The sequence below is a fragment of the Anopheles ziemanni genome, chromosome 3, assembly GCF_943734765.1.
Source record: "Anopheles ziemanni chromosome 3, idAnoZiCoDA_A2_x.2, whole genome shotgun sequence".
Classification (NCBI taxonomy): Eukaryota; Metazoa; Arthropoda; class Insecta; order Diptera; family Culicidae; genus Anopheles; species Anopheles ziemanni.
This window is the reverse complement of record NC_080706.1, coordinates 64,206,922-64,232,607: the sequence shown is the minus strand read 5'-3', so window position 1 is coordinate 64,232,607 and position 25,686 is coordinate 64,206,922. Positions and strand designations below refer to the sequence as shown.

Genomic DNA, 25,686 nt, shown 5'->3' with positions numbered 1-25,686 from the left:
CGGTGTGTACTCGCCAAATAGTTCTGATTTGATCAAATGAACTTTATCCTTCGCCAGCTAGGGCAACAGACGACTGTTTGTTGGAGCGGTTGCCTGAAGCTGCTGTGCGTCGGTAAAGCTCTTTGTCTTTCATTTCTCTAGCACTTTAAGAGGGTGGGTCGTACCATGCGTATGACTATCTTTAACACCATCGCTTGTCAGGCGGGCCAATCTCTATCGGAATACATAATTATTTCGATTTAAAGATTGTCGGTAGACGACGAAGCACGACGCACATTCGGAGCGTAGTTGTTTTCAATTGAATCCAGATCTGACTTGTCCTCATGCTGCTGTCGATGGATCTCATGCACTTTCCTTCGTCGGTTCGGTTTTTCTTTGACTTGAAAACTCCTGCCACCTTACTCATACATTATGCATTTACGAATCTGACCGAACTGTTCACTTCTATCGTGTTTTTCGTTTGTTTATTATTTGTTTCTCATCCTTCCGCCTTCACATCCAATTAAACCTCTTTTGGCTGTTTGCAACGAGCGTCCTTGCATCAACACCCCGGTATCCGGTCAGCCGGATGGTGTTTGGTAAACTTCTTGGCTCATTTTATTTTGCCTACACCCAGGTTGACCGCCATCGCGCTCGTTGCCGATGTCGTTCCCGGCCGTTGTTTAGTACCCGCAGGCAGTCGCATGGCTCTGCGATTTTACTAATTGTTCACCGGCTGGCAACCTGACAACAGTTTGGATAAAAAAAAGGGGTAAACCAGGGAACAGTAGCCATTTGCGCTACCTGCTTCGACCAATCATACCACTCGGCGTCTCTTGGGCCATCGCTGCCCGCGAGGATGTTATTCCTTTATGTTCGGTCATTTTTCCACCTGGCCGCGTTTTTCCTCGGCCTCGGTTTCTGGTCTGTTTTAGCTGTTTTATTTATTTTTTTATCTTTCTCTTTCGTCCGCTCGTGCAACTACTTATTTGTCCGTTCACTGGTGGCACGAATGGCCTTTGCGCAAAGCGAGCGACGCAGACTGAAAAGTTTGAATTCAATTTTAACTTTTCCCGGCCCTCTAGCTTTCCCTTTCCCGGCCCTCTGGCTGCCAACTGTGCCGGTGGCACTTTGGAACAGTTTTGCTCTGCTGTACGTGTCAGCTTCGTAGTTTACATTCTGAACGGTGGAGCCTTGTTGTTAGGGGTTTTCCTCTGTTTTTGTTTTAACTGGTCTCATTTCACAAGATCCTTAAAACGCCATGCCCTGCCCGATTCAGGAATGTATGTGTCGATGGTATGCTACCTCTTCTTTTTTGTAGTCCCGTTGCAGTTCTAACAGAGGAATAAAAATGCACACATTTTTTGTACACTGTGAAAGTGATTTTCAACGAGGGAATAATTACACAATTATGCATTGCAAGTAGGTGCAAACAACTTTTGAGACCTGTGCGACCCCTAAAGAAAGATGTTTTTCTGAAGATCTGTTGTTTCTGGATATAGTTACTTCATTTACCAAACGGTATTGTCGCCCAACTTTTAATTACTTTCGGCTTGGGATGTCATAATGATACTAGTTTTGTTTCGAAACCAAGAATAAGACTTGAGGAAACTTTATAGTAAGCAATAATTTAACTTCTTTAGATTTTGATTACTTCTTGAAATTATTTACACTCATGACATGGTTAAGTACTTGTTATTTTTGGCAAGCAAAATCATTATTCAACAGTTTGATCGGCAAAATAAATCTAGTACCACCGTCAAATGTGGTCATCAGGTTTCCAGGTTGACAACTATGGTCATAATATTTTCTCGTGCGTAGGCCAAGATAATTGTTATTTAATTATAAGCAAAACCGATTACAACTCGGTGACTGTTTTCCAGCTGATACATCAAATAGTTCCGAGCAGGCGTAACGATGTTTTTGTACTCATTCAATTACACCATCGGCACTAGCTGGGACCGAGTCGGAGCAGTGAGCTCACTAGACCGTACACTAGAATACTTGGTCCGAAAGAATCTTCTAATTATGCTCCAGTCCCGGAACCGGCCGCCACCTCCTTTTTTCCCCCGTACCGGGGCAGATTTCGCCTCGCTCGCCATATGATCGCATCTCGCCCGCTCTGTCTCACCAGTGACCGTCGTTGGAGTACTGGAACTAATGGTAACTATCGTTTTGTTCTTCCCTTTCACAGCACTGTCACTGCTTCTGTCATGCGATGCGCAGCAGCAACTGCAAAAATTCCGCACCAAGCCGGTGAATCTGGTGGTTTCGGAGGGCTCTGACGCATTGTTGCGATGCGAAATTCAGAACGCTGCCGGCTCGGTGCAGTGGACCAAGGATGGTTTTGCGTTGGGTGAGTAATAATTTCATAAAATTTCCATTTCCCATCCCCACACAGCTTTCCACGAAAGGCGTGTGGCATAATGAATGGAATCTCGTTCCATAGTCGCTTCAGAACGATACCGTTGACTGCTAGAGTATCAACATTTGAAGAGGTTGTAAGCATCACCTGCAATATAAGCAGAATACTCAGCAAAATACTAAACTAGTGAAAATTATTTTATGATTGTTAAAGAAAAGCACAAATTAAGAACCAGAAACCTTTAATGGACAAGTCCGTGTAAAAGTATAGCAGAAGACAAAGAGTAAATAGAATAATATGAAACAAACAGCAAAAATGTGTAACACACATCCATCTGATTGCGTTGAAACTTCCGCATCGTATTGCAGGGTTTACGCAGAGCATACCTGGATATCCGCGATACTCCGTCCTCGGTGACAGTAGTCAAGGCATCTACAATCTGCATATAGCGAACGTCACCCTCGACGATGACGCCGACTACCAGTGCCAAGTGGGGCCTAAAATGCCCCACGTCCTGATTCGAGCCAACGCGACGCTGAGTGTGATAGGTAAGTGCGTCCAAACTAGTTTTAGTGGAAGCAATTTTCCAGGAGCTGAACTAGAAAACTTTATCCATGGTGTTTGTGTTTAAGACCCTACCCATGAACGTCCAATTCCCAAACACGTTATAGGTGAGACCGTCTTTTTTATACAACTGCTTCCCACAGCCACACCAGATGGTGTTAATCAACAAGTTTAAGAGCAGGCATTCAACGAAGAGCATAAGGCGAATCTTTTCCAGGAAAGCAATTGCATTTCCTCACCCTAAATAAAGACCGTCTAGTGTCATTCATTAGAGCTGTTTCTTATTTTATCCACATGATGCAGGTGCGATCATCCGGATTAAATTTATTTTAATTGGCTCTTCTCGTAAAGTTTCCCTCCTTTTACGATTAAATTAGCATTGTTTTTGTTTTTGTTTTGAGAAATTGTAAAGCTTAATTTCTGTGCAAAATTTTCACTCATATAATGAATATCAAGTTTTTGGCTGATTAACTTGTGTTAGAATGTATGTGATACAACATAGAATAATAATAGTTTAAATTGTCTGATTCTGGAATATATGGACGCTATAGGTCAACCACTTTTTAATCCACCTTCTTGTAAGTGATTTTTAACTGCAGTTTTATTTGTTGGGGAGAACCAAAAGTGATCAAAGCGTTTTTGATCAATTCTTAGGATTTTTTGCAAAAGCTTGTTGTTGTATATCGATAGTTTAAAATATTTTCCATCGCTTCCCACTACTGATTACCCTATTTTAAGGTGTTTTTTTGTTCTCGTCACGAAAAATAAGACGGCCTTTAGGCCGCTACTTATGTATTGATCAATTTTTGACTTTATCGTAATTGGAGAAGTGCTGGCCAAATAATGCTCCATAGATCCGAACCGTACGGTGGGTGGATTAGGATTTTCCATTTCAATTTTGCTAAGTAAACCTTGCCTGTGATGGTTTCGCTTAGTTGTAGCAGCTCATGTTAGACTACAATATCGGCAGCGGTTTTCTACATACTGTTAACATGAAGCCGCAAAAACGCATTGTTCGGTACAAAAGTGGTCATTTTAGGAGCTTCCAGAATGCCACATAGTGGAAAAAAAGTCCTAATGCTACCACCTAAAAATAAGAGTTTTGTATGACTAAACAAACATTTAACAGCTTATTGTTGCAAACTTATTAATTCTCCGAATATTAGTTTGTTTTCCAAGCTTGTCGTTCAAAGAAAATTTTATTGAAATTATCTATGATCAATTGGTTAATCGGAACTGATTTTCTCATTATTTTCAACAAAAATAACCAAATAACATAAATACCAATTAGCTAAATAAATTTCAACAAAAATATGATTTAAAAAAAATTAAAAATAGATCACACCTCCATTTAAACTTATTGTGAACTTCACATTCACTTTGTTATCAATGATTTCAAATGGATTCATAGACAAAGTGTAAAACCCGATGACATAAATCTGCCTTTGCTTTGAAATCTAAAGCGCAGTAACTCTGTGCGATAAACATAATTGCAGCTCCTGAACACACCATTCCCTCTTGCATCACGAAAAGCTTTTGTTTTCCGTCAACGAATAGGTGCCGTTGCCTTGTCACTTGACTATATCGTTACTGATCGTGTCAAACAAACTATCATGCACCGCCAGAGGTGACATGTCAATAACCTTTTGCATATTCAACGGGAGAAATTCAAAACCGGCCCCGGTTAACGAATGGCAGCATAAATCATCATGGAGTGCTATTCTTTTTGCCACGTTCGGTGCATCGTTGTGTGTGGAGTGAAAAAAAGCGTCGGCACTTCACAGGATCCGGCTGCCATGGAAACACTCGACCGCAAAGCACCCGCACTCCGCATTCTGCCGTCATGCGGCGCGTGGACGATTCACAGTTTCGAATTCAAACTTCAAGCGTAGGTCCTTACTCCTTTGCAAATCGCTTTCCGTTTGACATCTGTAGTCGCTTTTTTTGTGGCGGTGTAAGGCGTAGCTGGCAGGTTTAGGATTGGGCTTGAAATCTCACCGGAGGTCCCCCTCCGTGGCCACCGTTGCGCCATGGAGCTCCATGCGCCGAGATGATCCAGACATGCAATTATTGTAATTAAGCGTCATCCTCGTGTTCATCGTTTTGGATTCTACTGCTTGTTTGAATTTTTCTGTTTTTGTTCCCTCACCGCTCCTTCACCTACCCGGCCTCATGCTGGCGCTGTACAGCGAAATCGTTGTGAGTCCTTCGTCGTTCCATTTGTGCGAGCCAACGCTCTTCAAAAATTCATTCAACTCTTTTCACTGATGCAACTACTGCAGCTCATTCGCTGGGCCCGTGCCACAAAGGAAAGCTGGTCGGAAAACGTGGTAGGAAAAAGAACCAAGCGTCCCTGTCGAGTACCCATTTCCAACCGGCTTCGGGAAACTGGATTAAAAAAAAAGACTGAGTAAGAGTAGCTAACGGAGTCGGAGGTGAGAGAACAGAAAGGAAAACACATCGCCTGGCGTCTACTAAAAATCGTCTCCCGGCGCGTAACCACCCGAGCCTGGATCTAACCCTTTATCCGTCGCGCTGGGATGGGTTGGTGCACTTTTATTAAAAATTTTATGTCGACTTTTTTATCAACACCCCAGTTGGGTGCTCCAGTCGCGTCTCGTTTCATTATCAAACTCCAACAAAAATGCTCCTCCACCCCGGCACCCGGCGCCTTTCCCGTTTTGAGTTGATAATGATACGGCTATGGGGCGAGGTGGGGAAGAGCGACGTTCGGTGTGGTCTCGTAGTGCCAGATAACGAAAAAGTGAACCCTTCACAGCAATGGTGGAGCTTTTTTCCATCGTTCTTCACTTAGCTGCCACGCTCCTTCGGAAGCCGTACAGTCGGAAAAATGAGTTGGAAAATGGAAAAGCTGCACATTCAAACACACAGTTGGAATGGAACACGGAGGAAGGTGAGGGAGTTCTTACAACCGGGAGGAGGTGGAAAGGGTGTCGATGTCGAAGACCTCCTCCTCGCGACGCGATAATGCATCTCACGAAGAGTAAAAGAAAGCGGTGGGTTGGGGAGGGAAACGGGTGAGGGACTAGTTTTTTACGCGCAAAAGGACAACCCCATACCCAACCCTACTCGGGTGTTCCGGGATCCGGTGCCTTTTTTCTTCTCTTTTAGTCTCGCAAAACTTCTTTTCAGAACTCCCTGAACTATTCTCGTCCTCGTGAAACACTGAAAGAGGTTCAGACAAGCCCGGGAGTCCTTTTGTCTCCGTGTTTACACGGTTGTTTGCACGAACGAAATGAGTGTATTATTTCCTACATATTTAGGCACACACACACGCTCATACCCAGATCCATCGTTGTGCCCGCGGGAACATACCGCATTCCAGGCGTGTGTATGTTTGTGTTTCTTTTTTGCTCCTTCTTGATACATTCCCATCCCCCGTTCCAGGATGCTAGCAATCTTCTGGTACTCCGTAAAAGTTTTCACATTAGCTCCTCGCCGTACAGCGACAGTGGTCACAAATTTGCGCACGCGTGCGCCACCGACGGTGATGTCGCGGTTACACGAGTAGCAGTGGAGGGGCGATAATGCGGAGTTGGGGCCGGATGTCAGCGGTTCGGATTACTACGGCGGTTTTCTGTGGGACAGAACGACTCTTCAGGCATAGCAGGGAGAGCCAAGAGAGGACAAATAAAGGGGTGGATGGGACGGAAGGCGGGTGATGATGTGGGTGTCATCAACGCACCGGCTGACGGGCTTCCACACACATCTGCCCCCCTAGCTCGGCCAGCCAGAACAAAGAGATACGGTAACACGTCACCTCTTGAGACGTACTGTAAACACTTCAACCAAAGACCACAAGATTGAACAAAACACTTCGTTCTCCGGGCTCGGTTCGGTGTCGCGCAGGGGCGCAGGGATGATACAAATCAGCACTCGCACGGACAAAGATGTTGATACAGATGTTGCCGCCGTTCTTTTATGTGACAAGCCCGGCTGCGTGTTTGTTTCGTTCGGCGATGAAAGGAATCGCCAAAAGGCTTGGCTGATGAACATTTCTTCGCACAAGCTGTAGTTGAGCTTCTTGGCGGTGAAGAATGTCTCAATTTTAAAAACCATAAAAAACAGAAAACAGTCTGAATAAAATGAAACTTCGGTAATGCTTTTGCCCTAGCCAAAGAATACTGGAATAAAAAAAAATTATTGCAAAGCACGCTCAAATCAGTACAGTAAAATCTACGAAACAAACAAGCGGCCGTTGAACGAAAAAAGCAGGAGCTTTCAATACAAAAATACAAACACTTTTGTTTAAAACAAGTTAGTTAATTGAAAAAAGTTAAATTTTATTTCCCTTTTTGTTACCTCCAGGGAAACGTTTCCTCAGTTGTTTTGTTACTCCTTTTGCTCATTTTAAGCAAAATAGAATTCACTTATTATTTAAAAGACAGATCTTTTAGCAACCACTTAGAAATTTTAACCTTAGTATACAAACAATCGCAAACAAACAAACAGAACCTCAAAATATATAAAATGTTATCACATTCAAAATAAATAAACAAACAAACACATTTGTTTACCTGAAATTACCGAAATGTATGAGCTTCGTTCTACGGTCCTTATGAGCACTTACTCCTTTTAATCATGATCAAACTCATTGAGATTTCATTTTCTACAATTTTATATCTTCTCTACACCATTCCAGGTTTCTATCTGCAATGTACAAATTTTATATCTTGATACTGTAATTGAAAAAAAATATGATACTGTCGGGGTTTCTCGTAGGCACGTTTTTATCATCTGTCAATAGTTTGATAGAAATAGATTATGGTTGTACAAGCTGCTATCAAACTTCAATATATTTTCCTTATTTTAGATAACTGTCTTATATTCTTATTGTTTTTGGTCAATTTGATGTTTCTAATGATCTATTCTAACACAGTGTCTGGTTTCCGATTTGTAGTTCATGTTGCCATAACTTATTCTTAGGAATAAAAACTTGTTAGCATGCATTCGAATGTTTTCTATTCTGTCAATCGTATCATATTCATATCAGATCAATTTTTAAAATATAAACTTATTTCAATCAAATCCATATTAATGATTTATGAAGTTTTTATGGTTTTACGTCACTTAAGTAAATTAAAAGCATATATTGAACCAGTGCGGTTCTATGTACTGGCAGATTTTTTTTCTGGGTTGAATGGATACGTTTACTGTTTATCGTATAACGATCATCAACTTCGTTCTTTGGTTGGTTTTTCGAACTATAAATGAAGCCCTTAAAAAAAATTTTCACAAAATGTCTATAAAGATCAAGTTTTATAGGCGTTTTTGTGCATTACACGGAACCTCTTTACCGAATGTGTTACTGTAGAACGCAAAAAAAATGATAGTATAATGAGACGACAACACTGAAAAGCCGGTGATTTTCGTCGCAATGGCACAAAAGAATCCGGTTTTCATAAGCACCCCGCCGAGTCTGGATGGTAATTTTTCACTGGTACTCCAAAACACATCCACCGCCGAAGGAGTCGACTACCACTTAACCATTCGCTCATCTGTGGCTCGTTTGAGGCTCGTACAATGTTGCACCCGACGCGAGACTGTGTCTGGGAATCACAATTACTGCCGGGCCCACCTGCTAATGAGAACCGTGTCCCAGCGAGACGCCGGCTCCACGCTGTCGATGGCCCTCTAACAATTTTTTTTTGCTAGCTACCGTTCGTTCCTCCGGTGGATGGCCCTTGGTTGGTCTGCGTACGAGAACACCTAACCTGCCGACTCCCGGGGATGTTTTTTCCTTCTTCGGAGGAGCATCTATGTAGAGGGTGGTAATTTGCCACCTTTCATGAGTCCGATATGAGTGAGTGAGTGTACGGTGACACGGTGCTCCTTACGTCCGCACAGAGGGACGTGCTTTGTTTCTGCTCGGCCAGTTATGTTGTTGATCCCACTGGTACATGCTCTATGCGCGTTCTAAAAGTAGTGTCAGTGTCCTGCTCCCGGCAGCGTTTGCTGTAGGGCAAAGTTTCCCGGCGCAGCACGCCGCAATTCACTTACCGGAAAGGCAAACATGAGCTTCAGGTTCGCTCCGGAAGAGAACAAAGCCGGGACAGCATTAATCACCGTTACGCTCCGGGCGTCTAGCAGTGTGGAATTTTCTTTCCGCCGCCATCTTGGATTGGCGCCCATTTGACACTCGCTTCTTGAGGCCATTCAACGGGGGCGAAGGCAGCAACTATGGGCGTTTTGTTTTTTTGTTTCACTGTCAAAACCAATGCCGCACACATACACACACACGCATACTAACGCCTAGTGAAGCTTCTCGAAAGTCTGCTGCCCTGGTGCGTACGCTGCACGAAAGCACCATAAATCATGACGCCTTTTTTACTTTTCTGTCCACTACCCTACGTCAGCCCGGATGCGACATGTGCGAGTCGGATCCAGCTCCACCGCGCACCTTTCCCTTCGTCCAGCCCGAGCCCAGCTCGACATTCGTTACTCGACTCGATAAACACTCCATTCCCCATTAAACCTAGTAACGAACACCGGCTCGTGCTGGAAGAAATGAAAACAACGGCTCGTAAAATGGTCTTGCGAACGGTACGACGGTGCATGGCAGGGGAATGGTGGCGTTGGTGGGCGACGGAACAGAATTCAATCCTTCGCCGGATATCTGATTTCGGTACTCGGATGGTGCAAATTTGTCAAAAGCCGTGTAAATGTTCGTGCATTAATCAAACAAGCTACAGGCACAAAACGGCCCAACATGGACGTTAACTTTTAGGGATTGTTTAATCAAAATGATAGATAAAGTGACCCTATCTGCAAAATAGTAACAAACAATTCATTGAACTAAAACAACATATATCGGATTGAAATTTTGCGGCCCTTATTTCTATCTGGTTGCCAGTTGCTATATGGTGTATATTCTCTTTTTTTAAATGTAAATATGCCGTTTGAAACTACTGAGGACATAAGTTAAAACTTTTTAAAAACTGTAAAATTAAATATAGACCAAAACATTCATCATCACGAGCAAAGAGTTTAACAACATAAGAATAATCAATTTAAAATGTATAAGATTTTAAGTAAAATATGAGGTTTTCAAATTACCGTGAAACAGACGGGCAAATCATCCGTCTGAATTCCGGTAACAGGTGCTAGCTGGACATTGCAATATCAGGTTGCAATATCAGTTTTAAAATATTATAATAACACGAAAAATAAGTTGTTGGCATTCTGCCGAGAAAAAAGGAATTTGCACCTATTTTAGACTTCAAGTATCGTTCCATGTAATGGGACTGTGCGGATTTGTTTTGAATGTTTTATTTAGAGTTAAACATGGTCTAGGAATTACAAACAGTTTAGCCCAGTGATGATCATCAAAAAAACGATTACAATCCTGTTGTAGAAAACCACAAATAATGTCATGAATTGTTTTGTTTTGTCCACACAGAACCCAAATAACAATTGGCAATTTACTTAGCAATCCATTGTTTGAAGAATTTTGTAATCGTATGATAATGGCAAAAAAGATCCAAATGACGGAGAAACAGGTGTTATATGAATTAAAATAGGAGTCAATTTGAACACAAATGATTCAAATAGTTCCATTGAAAATTATTGCTGTGTAGTATTGTCGTTGTTACGGTATTGTTAATTGTCGTGTAGTATTGCCGTTGTAGCATTCATCTGATTTTCAAATCACTAAATGAAGTATTATACAACACCATTAGGCTTTAAGCATTCTATCAAGGATAACATGAAATAATCTCATGTTAGAACTATTTTGCAAAATGCAACATAGCCAGTCATTCAAAATTTGTCTGTGATTCGATTGATTAGAAGGTGAATGCTTTGCAGGCTGTTATTATGTCATTTGTACGATAAATGTTGCAAGCACCGAACCAGGGCTCTGCTAATGCCTAGCAGTTCATTACGCGTTGGTGTCGAATGAGTCATGAGGATCCTTTGCAGCAAAGTCCGACATTCCGAGCGGACTAGGTGCGTTTGAACACCCAGCAGGAGCACAAGCAGCATCTGGCAAATGGTTACCAGGGCTCGGGACACAACGCAAAGAATAGCATTATTTCCTAACCAAATGAAAAGCCACTCGGGGAAATAGGCCGGTGGAGAAATTATGCTTTACCTTCTGTCTTACAAACATGTGGCGAGGCGTGTTACAGCTGTGTGTGCGTGCTGGTATGTGTATCTGTGTTGCTTGTTTGTGAACGGGAAAGCCAAGCTTTCCCATCGGGAAAATAAAACATGGCTTTTTATTGGAAGGGCAATTGTTTTTAAGCACTGGAATGCCGCTGCCTTATTCCCACAACTGTAACGTCTCTCCTACCGCTCGACGCGTGTGTGTCCTGGGTGTGTCCTGCAGCTACGCACGCTCGTGCCTACCGCGTGGGTGTGAGTGTTCGCGCCATCCCAGCCGATCCGGTGCGTTATGTGAATAAACATTATTTTCTCCGAATTCGCCACATCGCTGCCCTAGAGTAAGAGTGGAGCGCTTGGTGCTGGGTACCATCCCCTGCCAGTACCGGGTGTATTTTCGGGTCGTGCAAATTTGTGTGCTAACAGCAAGCTCGACCGACTTCCTACAATCTGTGGACTCCCGTGTGCGGTCTAGGCATGGTGTGCGGTGAACACATTCATCTGGTCCTGGAATGCTGTGGACTGTTACCGATTCGGGCTGGAAAAGCGAAGCAAGCTCCTTCTCGACCCAAAAAAAAACCATGTCCCGAAAATTACAGACGACCGGTGCACCGTATGTACATACCACGGTTCGCCACGCAGTAGCACTTCAGCTCGTCCCTGCGAAGTCCTATCCTTAAGGATGGTCATTTCAAGGTGGCTATCCCGGTTAGCTGCCGACCTCTTCGGATGGGACTTCCGCCTTTTTCGCTGCGAACAGGAACATACTTCCGGCGGAAAAAGGCCACCAACCAGGGTTCGAGACTCGATAATTTACTGCATCCGTACCGGTCGGCGGTTTGGAAGCTATGAAGCAACTACCCAATGCTTCCGGGCCGGGAAACGCATCAGAAAGCCGAGCAGAAGGGTTGAGATTTTCCGACCGAAAACAATAATCAAGAGAATCCCTGGGACTTCGGCTCGACGAATAATCCCTTGGTGCTTTTTAATGGTCAAGTGTGGAAGTTATAAACAATGGACTGTTTAGGTTATACGTTTTCATTCTTACCCTTTCACGTTATTAAGGATGGCAGAGTTGTAAAATTCGATTACAGATTAATAATTAGCGTACATTGGGTCGTTTAATTGATTTACATAAAATTTACTTATAGACAATTCCACACTTAAGAATATATGATACAGATTTTCTGCTTTTTACTACTTCATGACTATTTTGAGGAAAGTAAATTTCAAATGATAGTAAACGCTTTTCATTTGAAAGATGTTGTTTTCATTTGGTACATTTCAAACTATTTTCTGGTTGTTAGTAAACACATTTTATTTTAGTTGACTTTCACAAAATTATTTACTTCATAATTTCCCTGCTAGTATTTCCTTTACGCTTACATTTAGCGTAACCATTTAACTTTCGCAGAAATGCTCTTCCTCAATCAGCTACACAAATGCTTATAAATCTTCCCCTAAAACCTGTCCCCGGAGCCAAATTGGCGGACATTTATGTCGCCGGTTGCGGCCAACGGGTTTGTTCATCGTGCCAGTGAAATTGGCTGCCGTTTGGTAAGGTTTCCACTAATTAGTTGCCCATTTGGGCTGTTCGCCCGGGTAAATGCACCCAAGTTGGCCCACCGTAAGATACAACCCGTAATGGATCGAATGCTTATCTTCATTACGCAGGCAGCGTACCAATCGGATGAGTTCCGGTGCATCGCCCATGAACTTCAGGCATGCATCATACTTCCCCGGTCGAGAAACACCATTCCCGTCCAGTTGTCAGATGGCTCTACAGGCATGTTTAGCCGACCACGTGAGTCTATGGATCGTTGGAAGTAATGCTTGCCGCAATCTTTGCTGGGCAGTAATGACGTCCCATCCAATAGGATGCAACGTTTCGTCTAAGGGTGCCCGGATAAAATGGGATCTCATGCTTCCAAGGAATGACGAGGAATGGGAAAGTATAACTGCTCACAATTGATGCAACGCACGGCTACGTCCGCATACTAGAGATGTATTTGCAACCAAACTAAATGAGACAGGATTTCACCTAGAAGGCTAATAAATCGAACTGACATTCGGGGTGGCAGACAACACCGCACTCGTAGGCCAAAAGCCAACTGCCTGCACATAAAGGATGGTTAGCACGGGAACTGTCTTTCATAACTTCATCCCTAAGCGGAATTCCACCACGGCAGGAATGTCTCCATCGTATGACCATTAGTTCCGGACACGTCTTCTTCGTAAAGTACCGACCATATTTTGATTCTACACGATTGAGGTGGCATTAATGATGGAATGAAAGAATGAATATATGTAAATCAATGTGTGTGGGTATAGGTACAATGTGAATGGTTTCACTAACCAAAACTAGATAAAATGCGTTTTGAACACATTCAATTAGTCGGGGGGTTTAAATTGATTTTTTTTACATTGATTTCTTCACCTTTACTTGCTGACTAAGAAAACATTCGCAAAAATTCATCAATTATTACTATATTTGTAATAACTTTCACTTATTGGGCTAACAAACATGAAAGTGGATTTCATGTTTGTTTCGTTAGTTATTGAATAAAATTGTAATAATCAACTAATTTGCCGAGAACCAAACTAAAATTCACGACCAATGGTTACTATCGACAACTGCCCAGACAAAAATCATGTGAACTATAAACGGCGGCCATGAGAAAAGTTTCCATTACATTCTTTGGAATTGCTAGTAAACACCTGCTGGCTCTGTCTAGACGAATTCGATGGCAACAATTTCTCTAACGACCGAATCATGTTTCTATGATTACGGATACAAAACGATGCGATCCAACTTCCCAGCGTTGCAGTGGAGATTGGTAAACATTTATATTTTCTTAAAACATCTAACTGAGCGTCTTCTTCTTGGTGTGACGACCGGCTTTGGCCATGCCTGTCCTTGAAGGGCTTACTAGACTTTTTTTCCTATGTGTACATGGAACTGTGGGTTATGGTATCAATATTGAGGCATTTAACAATATGGTGTAATTTATGAATTTGTTTCTATAATGTATGCTAATTTTGTTCCTATAATGCCGATGCTAATGTAAATTTGTTCCTATAATGCTCGTTGTTCCTATAATGGTTCCTATAGTTGTATAGTCTTAACACTAGAATACATTGCTTTGGAAACTCGCCCGAATGCTTTTTAGGGGTCATTTTGACCCCTTTTTTGAAAACGCTTTAACTTCACTATTTTTGAAGATTTTTCAAATCCGTAAACTGTTACGTTTTAGTATATTTATTGACTATCTTTTGGCGTTTTTAATTTTTTGATGTACCACTTCACCATTCCGCTGGCTCGGTGTATAGCAAAAAAGATCGATATGAGTCGAATTTTAATCCTTTTCAACTTTTATTCTTTCAAAATGTATCATGTAAATTTAGAAAAAAAGTGTGCGCTATGATGTTGATATATTAGGCCACCTTTGAAAAATAATATCATATTTTGAAATTAACAAATAACGCCACAAATTGATCTTAAAGATGTGGATTTTAACATTTTCCATAGGAAGTTTCCGTTCTGCGCTTTGTTCCGTTATTCCGCACGCGAGCGTTTTGAAGCGTTATGCGCGATGCGTGACTATGGGAATTGGCGTTATTTTTAATCTTTGCGGCCAATTTATGGAGTCATTTGTAGTGGCAAAAATATGATTTTATTTTTGAAATGTTGCTCAACATACTAACTTTCTAGCGCACACTTTTATTCTAGATTTAATTCAAAGATTTTGAATGAATAAAAGCTGAAAAAAACGCAATTTCGACCGTTTTTGCTATACACCGAGCTTGCGGAATTATGAAGAAATGCATCGAAAAACCAAAAACGCCAAAAGATAATCAACAAATATACTAAAAAATAACAGTTTACGGATTTGAAAAATCTTCAAAAAAGTGAAGTTATAGCGTTTTACAAGTAGGGGTCAAAAAGACCCCTAAAAAGCATTCTAGGTATAGTCAAGTTGGTTCTCGGAACTGGTCGAACAGAAAAATCTGAAATTTTTGTTTTAGATATAGCTTTGGATTTTAAGAAAAGCCATATTTTTTTTTGTAAAAATATTCAGCCGTTTTCGAGATATTAAAATCGAAAATTGCGTTGGGGTCAAAATGACCCCAATTTGGATTCTAGTGTTAAATAAATCATGGCATAACTGACATATTTTGTAAGACTACTGCATATCAGTACAACCTGTTTGGAAAATATTAATTTTCGGGCCTTAATTTATTACGAAGTGGGAATTTTTATCTTTTTATCTTTCTAAACACTTAATTTATGTGGATTCAAGTTGTTTCTACGATAAAGAAGATTTTTTTTTTAAATAAAACAAAACGAATATATATCACGATTGGTGTAAATTTTGTTCGATAATAAATATAACAAAATAAAATATCAAGGCCATGATTTTGTCAAATGACCAATTCGACTTATTTTAGAGTTAATTCAGTGTGGGTTCCATAATCACAGCATGACTATTTTCCAGAAATTCGAGAGTCTGATCAGACATCTTTAAATTAATTCGTATACCAAAAGTTTCGTTTAAATCTCAATGCGTTTTTGTATCAACTTCATATTTTAACGTCATTATCGTACCATTCGTTGTCAAGACGTTTCAAAGTAGGACCGTGAGCTGAGGAACCCAAAATGCAAAACAAACGTAATGCCCTAAACCATAAATCGTTCTAGGTCACTTTTGGACTCTATGCACTCCGGAAGAACTTCCTCGATATTCAGGCTGCAAAACTACGATGCATAAATGCAATCCTCCCAGAGCTTGCTGAAAAAGAAGTTTGGTTGACCAGTTTTGACTCGTTCGTGACCCTCGGCGTGAGGTCATGCCGCACTTGTTCCACACGGCACAGACACATTCATTCAAATGCAAACAACAATCGAAATGTGCTCTGAACTGCGTTAAAAACTTCTTCCCTATGTGTATGCCCATGGTTGGTCGGCACACATACAGCATCCTGTAGAGGGTTTCCGGTCCAATTGTGCAATTCAAGCTGTCAGGTTGATCGTTTTTGCTAAATTTATCCATTTTTGCACATAATCCGGTTCGTTTCGAAGAGTTTTTGTTTTGTTTTTATTTTTTTTTATTTTGACCCTATTTTATCGCCTTTTCAAGACTCACGGAAGTGTATTGTTTCCTGGCTCGGGAAGTGCTGAGCAGGAGATAAGCTTATTTTTCACGCAATACATCCCGGAAGTCGCTTGAGCCCAACCGCAATTCCAACCAGTCTGGTTTGTCTCTTTTTACTAAAAGTTTAGTTTCTTTCAACCTTCAGCCATTTCTCTTCCAGATGCCGGCCCAAGAATTGTTACCAAAAGGAGTTACCCGGTCACCATTGGCCTAGAATTCCATTGTTCGGTGTTGGTTTCGGTTGTCGGATCCAAAACCGGTACAACTACAAAGTCAGGCTCCGAAAAAAACGAAAAAACTGAAAATGAAGAGCAGAAATGTGAAAAGAAATATTTCTTTTCACCGAAGCCGACGCAAATAGATGGGGGTAACAGCGTCTATGCTGAGGAACCTAGCGCCAACAAAAAAGAATCTAAACACAGACAAATGGTTTGCAAATTGAAATGAACGGAATGATGTAGACGTTTTGCAAACGTCGCATAAGAAAGAATGGCACAAAAACACATTTTCATGTGGTCCTGTTGCGGGTTATATCTAACCATTATTCTACGGAGAATTTGGTTCCTTGGAACGAAAGATTAAAGAAATACAAAAGTGAATTTTCTTCTCTTTCCTCGCTCGCACCTTATAAGAAAGTACAATATAAAACCCGAACCCGAGAAGCGAGTAAAGCGAAAATAGTTTATATTTTAGGGAATATAAAACAAGATATTTATCAATCACTATTTAAGGCACCATTGTTGCACTAAAAATGAATCAAACAAGGTAGTTGAAAAATGTTTGTTTGATAAGTTTTATAAACAAATTTTATTGAAAATGAGTGTAGTTTAAAACCAATTATTAAATATGTTTAACAACATTTCATCATGAGAATTTTAGCTTTCTACTGGTTCGATATAGTTTCCTGCAGTAGATCAAGCATACTTAATACGCCTGTTTTTTTTTTGACTTGTACCATGTGCCGTTTGTGCTAAACAGAATTTAGACCATGAATATTAACACTATATATGAAACACGAGACATGCAAACGCGATGGAAAACACACCGATAAAGAATGTTCCCTGTGGTGCTAAAGGCCGATTCAACGCGATACAACTCGCCTCAGGCGATGTCAAACCGGTAAATTTGGTGCGCGTCTCGTTGACGATTCCATTTTTCATCTCAAGCGTGAAGTCACATTTTACGTAGCACATATTCTCCTCTGGGTTATTCATTCGACGAAATCGACCAGTTAACATGACAAACATGTTGCAAAAGAGTCGAAGATTCTAAACAGGTAAAATTATTGTTCATTTAATGAGCGGCTTGTGAGTCACTTTCATCGAGTCTACAGATGGTTCCTGTTAGTGTCAGTAAATGATTCAAGATATAATCAAGATGCAAAACGTACGACATCCAAAAATAACCATGTCAAAGTTCTAACCTTATTAATTTCTTGTTCTAAATAAAATAAAATAAAATTATATTTCTTACCTGCCAGAGTAAGCTACAAAAGTATAAATATGATTTGAATTTATAATTAAAAATGGCTTCTATGAAGCATGTGCTGAAAATAATAAGTAAACCCCTGCTTGCCGAAAAATTGTGCACAAAAATAAATTTGATCATAGTCTTCAACAGCGCCTAAGCATCGCCAAAATAGAAAGCCATGCTTTGCATGAAATCTAAAGATGTTTTAAATGACAGTACGAGCCTGGCGAACCGGAGCCAAAATGAGACGCCCTGCGAAAGAGATGTTCCCACAAAAAAAACAGGGCATGGGCCGTGCAGGATAAAAGTAAAGTTTAAATGTCACGAGGATTAGGAATGAAGCATAAAAGTTCCAGTATATGCAAATGTTATGGCATTTTCTCCAGCCGGTTGCCGTTGTTATCTACAGATTGTACATTTTTCTGTTTCGCATGTGTTTTCGCAAAAGGACTGACTTTCGCCTTCGTGGCAATATGCGTACGTGTGTGTATGGTTGATCCAAATGAGCTCTTCTAGCATCCAACGAGCCTTCCAGTTCTACCATACATATCCACTTAGATGCCCATATGTGTGTGGGTTTAAGCGTGGGCATGGCATGTTGTTGCGGAAAGAGCGGTAATTTCAGGGCTAGAAACAAGAAGTTTTCCGAAGTTGGCCAGCGAGCAACCAAGAAAACGGTACATCTTAGACATATTCATGGTGGAATTTCTTCAACTCGAGCTTAGCATAAAACTTGCAAATATGCTGAACCTTCGCTTCATCCGTTCCGGTCTTCCTGTTTGTGCATTTCTTTGGAAAATCTTTGTGCCACAGCTAAAACCGCCTCTAGGAAGGCTGTCCAGCCAGCCAGCCAGCTCACCAACCCAGGGCGTGGAGCCACTCTGGAAGACGTTCACTCTGCAGCTTCCCTGGCCTTGGCCTCACCACACTAATTCCTTGACAGCCACATTCTACGTGGGACGACTTTCGGAAGTTACCCTGGAGGGCCAAGTGCCGCATAGATTATCCGCTCCATTTAACCCTCATTTGGGTAGCATAATAGGTTGCCTACCGATGAACGCAAAATTTCATCGATAATCTATGAACTATTCGTCGATGCTTTTTGTCTTGCGAGGGCCCAACAGACTGGGTTTTTAGGCGTGTACGATGTGAGAAACGCCATGTTATTAAAGTCAGTATGGTGTGTTTAATGATACGAAACTCACAGACAACGAACTTGGCAGACGGTATTGAGTTGGGGTGCAGAAATTCTGCCACGTTTCGAACAACGCGGAAACACGTAAATTGTTTCAATAATAGTCCGACAAAACTGGCGCAGGCATAATAGTGAGGAAATTATGTGCTTTCGCAGTTTGCAACACTGCAAAGATGTTTTTTAAGTCATAAAATTAAGGATTATATTGTTCCTCAATGTGTGGTGCAGATGTTAATGGAACACTCATTATCGAATAACATTTGTGTTACACCGTATAGATTTAAGAATGTAGACATTTTTACTTTCAAAACTATGCAACGTGTATGCAAGAAAACCAATTTGAAAAATTGGTTGCATACACAAATCTAAATTTCTACTTCTCAATTCCTATTAATTTTGTGGAACAAATTATCTTGTACGGTATATTTCTCGAAGCAATCAACTTTCGATAACGAAATGAATAAAAGGAAAAACAAATCCTGACAGTCCTTTTCCGTGGAATCCTAGCTTCTTACTTTCGGCACACGGAGGATAAAATAGTTTCGCTCCTCGATAGGCGAGGAAATGAGGAACTAAATCGAACGTTTCCGCAAGCTCGTAAAAGCTTTTCCGTTAAGGTGCTTTGATTTTCGCTCGAATGCAATAAGAGGTAGGATGCTACTTAAGCGTCTTAGCGGCGTCATAAAAACCGACCGGACGTTCATCCTTTCCATCGATTCGGCCGACTCGCCCTACGATGTGGCTGCATCCGAAGACGGTCGTTCGGTATTGGCCTGCACCGCAGGCGTGGGGTCATAAAACGGAAACTTATCATTCGCCTACAGTTTAACCTAGGTTTTCCCTTGATGCTCAGTGTGAGGAAGGGAAATAATTTTAAATTTGAGTCCGATTTGGTAAGGTGTTGGAAATTTGTGAACCGAACGGAGCCACTATCTGGAGGGTCCTATCTGTGATTAAGTTTAACGATGTTTCTATTCTTTCAATTTTCTACAGGAATGTGTGTTTTTTTTTACCAGACGCTCGCTGGCCGAGCTCACTCGGCAGCTCTTTTAAGAACACCAGAGATGGTCCTGTCGATCAACTGCTACCGACTCGATCTTATCATGCACCCGATGCTTCAATAAAAGTTGATTAAACATTACCTATAGTGAGCCACCTTTCCCCTATGTGCAGGTGCGCTCGGTTTCCCCAAAACCAGGACTAATTTCCGTTCGGACCGGAGATAGCTACGCCCGACGGAGTTCACGACGGTCGACGCTTTCGAGAGCAGCTTAATTTTTCTAAGACGATTACTTTCCTCCTTGGGTGCCGTTGGGAAATACAACTGGCAGGTCGGCTAGAAAGATAGGAAATCTTTCAGGCCATTATGCGAAGGAACTCAGCGAGCTGTGAAATCGCATCACCTAGCTAGATTGCATTGTTGTGTTTCTTCATCTTAGCGTACGTGAGAAAAAGACGTCTATTTCCAATCGATTACTTTGAAAACACATTAATGGAGCAAAAGCATTTTTTGAACATATAAAAATGGTTCGTTTTGCTGTATTCAACTCGTAACATTTTTTACTTTCCAATAAAGTTAGAATTATGGAACACTTGTTTCACTTTCTTCATCTACGTATAACATTTGCCTCTCATTATTCAGGATGAAGAACTGCACAGACTTTCCCACTGACTTCTGCCGATTATAACTTACATTTATTTAAAAACCTTTTATTTCGTGCTTCATTTTATACCTCTGTAACCTTTTGTGCTCCTCTCTGTTCACCCGATTCTTGCCAGTCAGATTCGAAAGTCCCTAGTCAACAGTGCCCAAACGGCGACCTAGTTCACCTTCCCTGTTCACCAGCCCGTCCTATTAATCACATCCATTCGCCATCCCACTGGAGAAGTATACCATTTTGCTAACCCAACCTTGCCACGGGTACTGTACTGTTTTTGTACCGGGTTTGATAAGGACAGCTATCAGGAAAACTTAGATGCAATAGATCACCGACACAAAAGGCACTCGAAAATTGGTGCCACATTAAAGGCAAGAGATCTCTCGGAGGAGCAGGCGTTGCTCGAAGAGGTGCACGAAGTGGAGCAAATTTGCGACATCCATTCCAGTGCTGTCTACTTTTCCTAAAATTTCACCCAAAAACAAGAGAAACCGTGCAGCAGAGTAGAAAACAAAACAAACAAAAAACAGACGACGGGCATGAGCTTTCGCTCGGCAGATTTACCGTTTCGCTCCGGTCACGAGGTTGAGTTTCGCAGTTTTACAACCCCCAAGGGGCTTATTCGGTGTAACTTCGCGGAGCAGAGCGAAAGCTATATGGCGCAGGAGAGCACTTTTTCTCACTTCGAAACCTGGCGGTGGACTATAAATTATCGTTCATTAAATAACCTTAAGACGTCCTTTGCGCTGGCAGGCGTACAGTGGTTCTGCCGGTGCTATCGATGCCGAAATGTGATGATGATGGGAGCGGTTTTGATGAAAGCCGAGAATAATTAAGCGTGACTTGTAGTGAGTTTTAAATATTTGCTATGGAGTTCACGTTGAACTATGGCAAATGAAAGTAGAATGGAATGTGTATGGATAGCTGTAAAAGATATCTTGTAACAGGATAGACTTCCTAGATTATGGCTTCCAGAGTAATGATAAGAATATCAATCTTTAGCACTCATCTCACACAAATTTACTGTTGCACGTAAGAGAAAGTAGGAATACTGTTTACATTCAGCATGACCTTTTTCAACCTGAGACGCTTAAAATTGATAAGATGTCATACATTCCAAAATTATGTATATCTTATATTTTGATTTTATAATCAAAAGGAAGGATCACTAATTATAGTTCTAAATTTACTATATTGTGAATTATAACGTGGCCTTTGAACAAATTATAAAAATTGTTTGTTTTAGTCTTCGACTATATTTGTTTTTAAAATTTACCTGTTTTGTATACCAATATTATCGGCGTTAGCTCTAACTCATCAATGATGAAAAGACTCTTCGCAATGTCTGTCTCTAACGCAATAGCTTTTGTCTCGTGTAACAAATTCAGATGTGTTAGGGACAGAATTCGATTAGCTTTATCAAATCTTAGTGTATTAGATCTACTTAAGAGTCACATTTTACTGGGAACGGCTGCAATAATCATTTCAAATATATAGTGGATGTAAGATTCATAAACTTTATGTAAGATTCTTTCAGTTTAATTAAATTCATTTAATGGAGGCGCCCAGTCCTCCTTCTACAAATGTTGTAATGTGTTCTACACGTGTATTATTGAAATGGCTAGTATTTTAGTTATTATTATTTTAATTTATAGATTTTATTTTGACTTCATTGATTATGATTTGCATTGAAAGTACAAATTATACTTAACGCATAGCACCACATGTAAAAGTACCACAAATCAGACGCCCGTTTCACTTATTGTCGATGGCAGTTTCAGTTCGCACTGTGCGGTTTATCTACTGTTCGTCGCATTTGGTTTTCCATTTCTTTAAACTGGTTACACATTAACGAAGGGATGGAAAATCAATGAAAACCTTTGTCGAAGCGACACCCTTGTCAACTTCCTGCGATGCGCACAATAATAAACATCGTGTGTACATACTACTTGGTGCTCGTAGAAACTGACCTGACTGCTAGCACCAAGATGAAGAAAACGATCGCAGGAAGCAAACCCCTTCCGTAAAACGGCTTTTGAGTGGGCCACGAATAGCGAGTCTAGCTCGTAACGGGCATGTCTTCGGATAGTTTAAAGGCGACGAAAAGTACCACAGCTTCCTCCATTCCTGTTTCTTATGACGCTGCTGCTGAGAAATAAAAGTGGAACCACTAGCCATCGAGCGACGAGGCTGGAACTTCCTTATATGCTCCACTGTTCACAACGCAGCCACACCATGCGAAGGATCTGTTCCCAAAAGCACTTAATGGCGCAGCACAAAGCGTACATGGTGTTGGTCGAGACAAAATCTGTCGTCGTCCTGGCCCTACTTCGTTTGGCTGCTCCAGCACACATCTTCCAAAGCGGTTACCGTATACGCTTGTCACCATCGAGCGCCTTCGAAAGCGCCAGCACGGAACAGCGGGAAATACGGAAGCACCGTGTTTGATATCTGATTGTATTGTTATTATTCGCATCGTTAGCATAAAATGTGATTTCTTATAGTCATTTGGGTTGCATGGTGTTCCACACTTTACCCGCTTACCTACGGAGCTGGTACGTGAGCTCGAACAATATTGGGGTACAATTTTCAGCAATGCTTTTGCCGTTATATGAACAATCTATGTCAATTCTAAATTTCGTATCGACGTTTATAAAAAGAGATTTCATGCCGTTTGTTTAAAACAGAAGGGATTTTCATAAATTTGTTATATATCTTAAAAAATTTACTTTTTGAAATAAAAATGACAAATTAAAAAGATAACATAGAAAAAACCGCCTTCTTTACAAATCTTTCTCATAAAACTTATAAACTCATAAATTACCAAGAACCAAAAACTAAATGCACTTGATTTGCTTTCTAGGGAAGATTATCGTTGTTTCACCTGTTTAATAAATAAATCAGCGTATATCCATTTGTTTAATAAATAAGAATACATTATTTCATACTGGTTTAAATCACTGCCATGTGTTGCCTTCGCTGTCCTTTACAATTTATTCCGTCAGAATATTTACAAGCGATACATATTCTTCTCACTAGTGAGTCTTGTCTTCGTCACTGAAAAAAAAACTACGTTCCAAAGATGAGAAGGGAAAGAAGAGATTTCTATATACATCAACAAAGGCAGAAAGTTCCTCCAGTTGGTGGGGTTTGTTTTGCGACTGCTGACAATAATCCGGCAACTACCGACTGGCTCAACTTTCAAGAAGTATAACTGAAAACCATTTGAGATGGTGGATTTTTTATTTATAGAAATATTTCATCCCCTTCCCTGACGCAAAGCGTTGCCGAAAAAGTAGAAAAACAGTATTTGTTGCCTCCTTCAAAACCCCGCTCCACCCCGGGGAAAAACTGGGCGATAACAACAAGACCATTTTTCCGACTTCCGGAAATACACTCACAATGCCAGCTGGTTTGCTTTGGTTTGTTGTCTCGGGTGTCTCGTCACTTTCCTTCCGTCCTGAAGACGAGAGCCTTGAGCACAGGGAAATTCGGGCACAGCGCACGCACACTTTGAGCGACACAACGTACGGTTGAAGAAAATAGCGTAATCTTTGCGCCCGCTGAGTTTCGCATCGGTACTTCGGTAAGGCAAGGCAGGAGATATTCCTCGATTGGACTGTCGACAACCGTTTTCCAGGGTGCCAGATTGGCAATTTTTCAGCGCACCCTAGTCCCAGGGGGGAGGGGACTTTTTTTTAGATCACCCAGTACCAACCGAAAGTAAGAATAAAAGTAATAATAATAAAAAAAGCAGAACAGAGTGGCGAGATCTTCATGCAGCATTTGTGTACAGCTTGCCACCGAAACGCTCGAGACCCCCCTCGAGTATCGGTACGCTACCATCCGTTATCGTTTTTTGATAAACTCGCAAATCAAATGGCAGCGAATCACCATTTATCACAGCATAGTTTTCGCTGCATTGCAGTCGATACATAAATCGTGCATCCGGGAAGTTCCATTTCCTTTCCCCGTGCTTGTTTGTTTGTTTGATATTTTTTACATTTTCATTCTTGTTCACTCTATCTTTGTTTTCCTTCCGGCAGCGATGGTATGCAAAATAGATTTACATTCTTTCGGTAGTCCATTTTTCATCCGAAAAGTATTGAACTACTTGGTTATGAAAAATGCATACGGTTGGGGCTGAGTGTAAGGCAGCAGCAGGAACATTCGACGTACTATGCAATGTGTAAGAGTAAAGGTTTGTTGTTTCCAGTTTTCACAGTTTCTTCGTTGGGTCGCATTTTCACTAACCAACAATTCTTCTTGATGACTAATGCGGAGGTTAAGAAAATGGTTGTTAAACAGGAACACACGCAAGGTATAGGCAACCGTGGTACAAGTGAGTTTTTGTTTTTTAATGGAAAATGTCAAATTATAGTATTTGAACAATTTTTGCTTGCTGGAAATTGATTAACTTCAATTTCGAAATTTTCAAAACAGAACCATTTACTACTAACGAGTATACTTTTCAATATTTAGTAATGGATAGTTCTTTATGGGGCCTAATATTAACGAATTTTTTAACTTATTTCAAAACAAACCAATTTAAAATTCAAGCGGTTATTCATTTGTAGAAAATAATTTATTTACTTTTTTTAAGTTTGATTACAACTTGTAAGATGATCCCTAGATTAAATTCAATTAGTGTACACAGTGAAAGTTAATCATCTAGATTGGAATAATGAATTTTAAAAAATCAATATGAATGCAGAAACCAATTTAATCCATTAGAAGTACAAGGGAGTTATCTGATTGGATTCCTTATCTTTTTCAACAGCAAAACATTTTTCATTTGCTTGATCGACAACTTGTCGCAAACAAAACCCACACAGCCCGCCAGAGTTTCAAAAATCATACTCAGCCAAACTACTCCCCTCTAGAATACACAAAGCGCAATCAAATTACAATTATCAACCCCTGCGTGAACTCCATTCTCCGAAGCTTGGCAAACCCATCTTTGCCCGTGGTCTTTTAACATCAACCGGCTCAGCCAAACAAGCGCCACTTGCCAGCGCCCTAGATCCATTTCCCATGATCAATTCCGTGAAAAGTGTTCGACCCTTGACCACCTGCTCTACTGTATTCGAGCACGAGGTTTGTGCAAGTTCCCCCAAAGCAGAATTTAAATCCAATACGGTCTCATATCCGCGGGCTTCGGTGCGCAAATTCTCCATA

At 41.0% G+C, this 25,686-nt stretch overlaps 1 protein-coding gene across 1 annotated transcript in view; it reads left to right on the top strand.

Annotated features, from left to right (window-relative positions):
• The first annotated feature begins 1,240 nt into the window (after positions 1-1,240).
• Positions 1,241-25,686, top strand: part of LOC131285245 (nephrin-like) — an 84,703-nt gene continuing 60,257 nt past the window's right edge. Inside the window, exons 1-3 of the mRNA XM_058314099.1 lie at positions 1,241-1,262; positions 2,174-2,335; positions 2,713-2,892. Coding sequence (XP_058170082.1) covers positions 1,241-1,262; positions 2,174-2,335; positions 2,713-2,892 — 364 coding nt within the window. The remainder of the gene's footprint in view (positions 1,263-2,173; positions 2,336-2,712; positions 2,893-25,686) is intronic.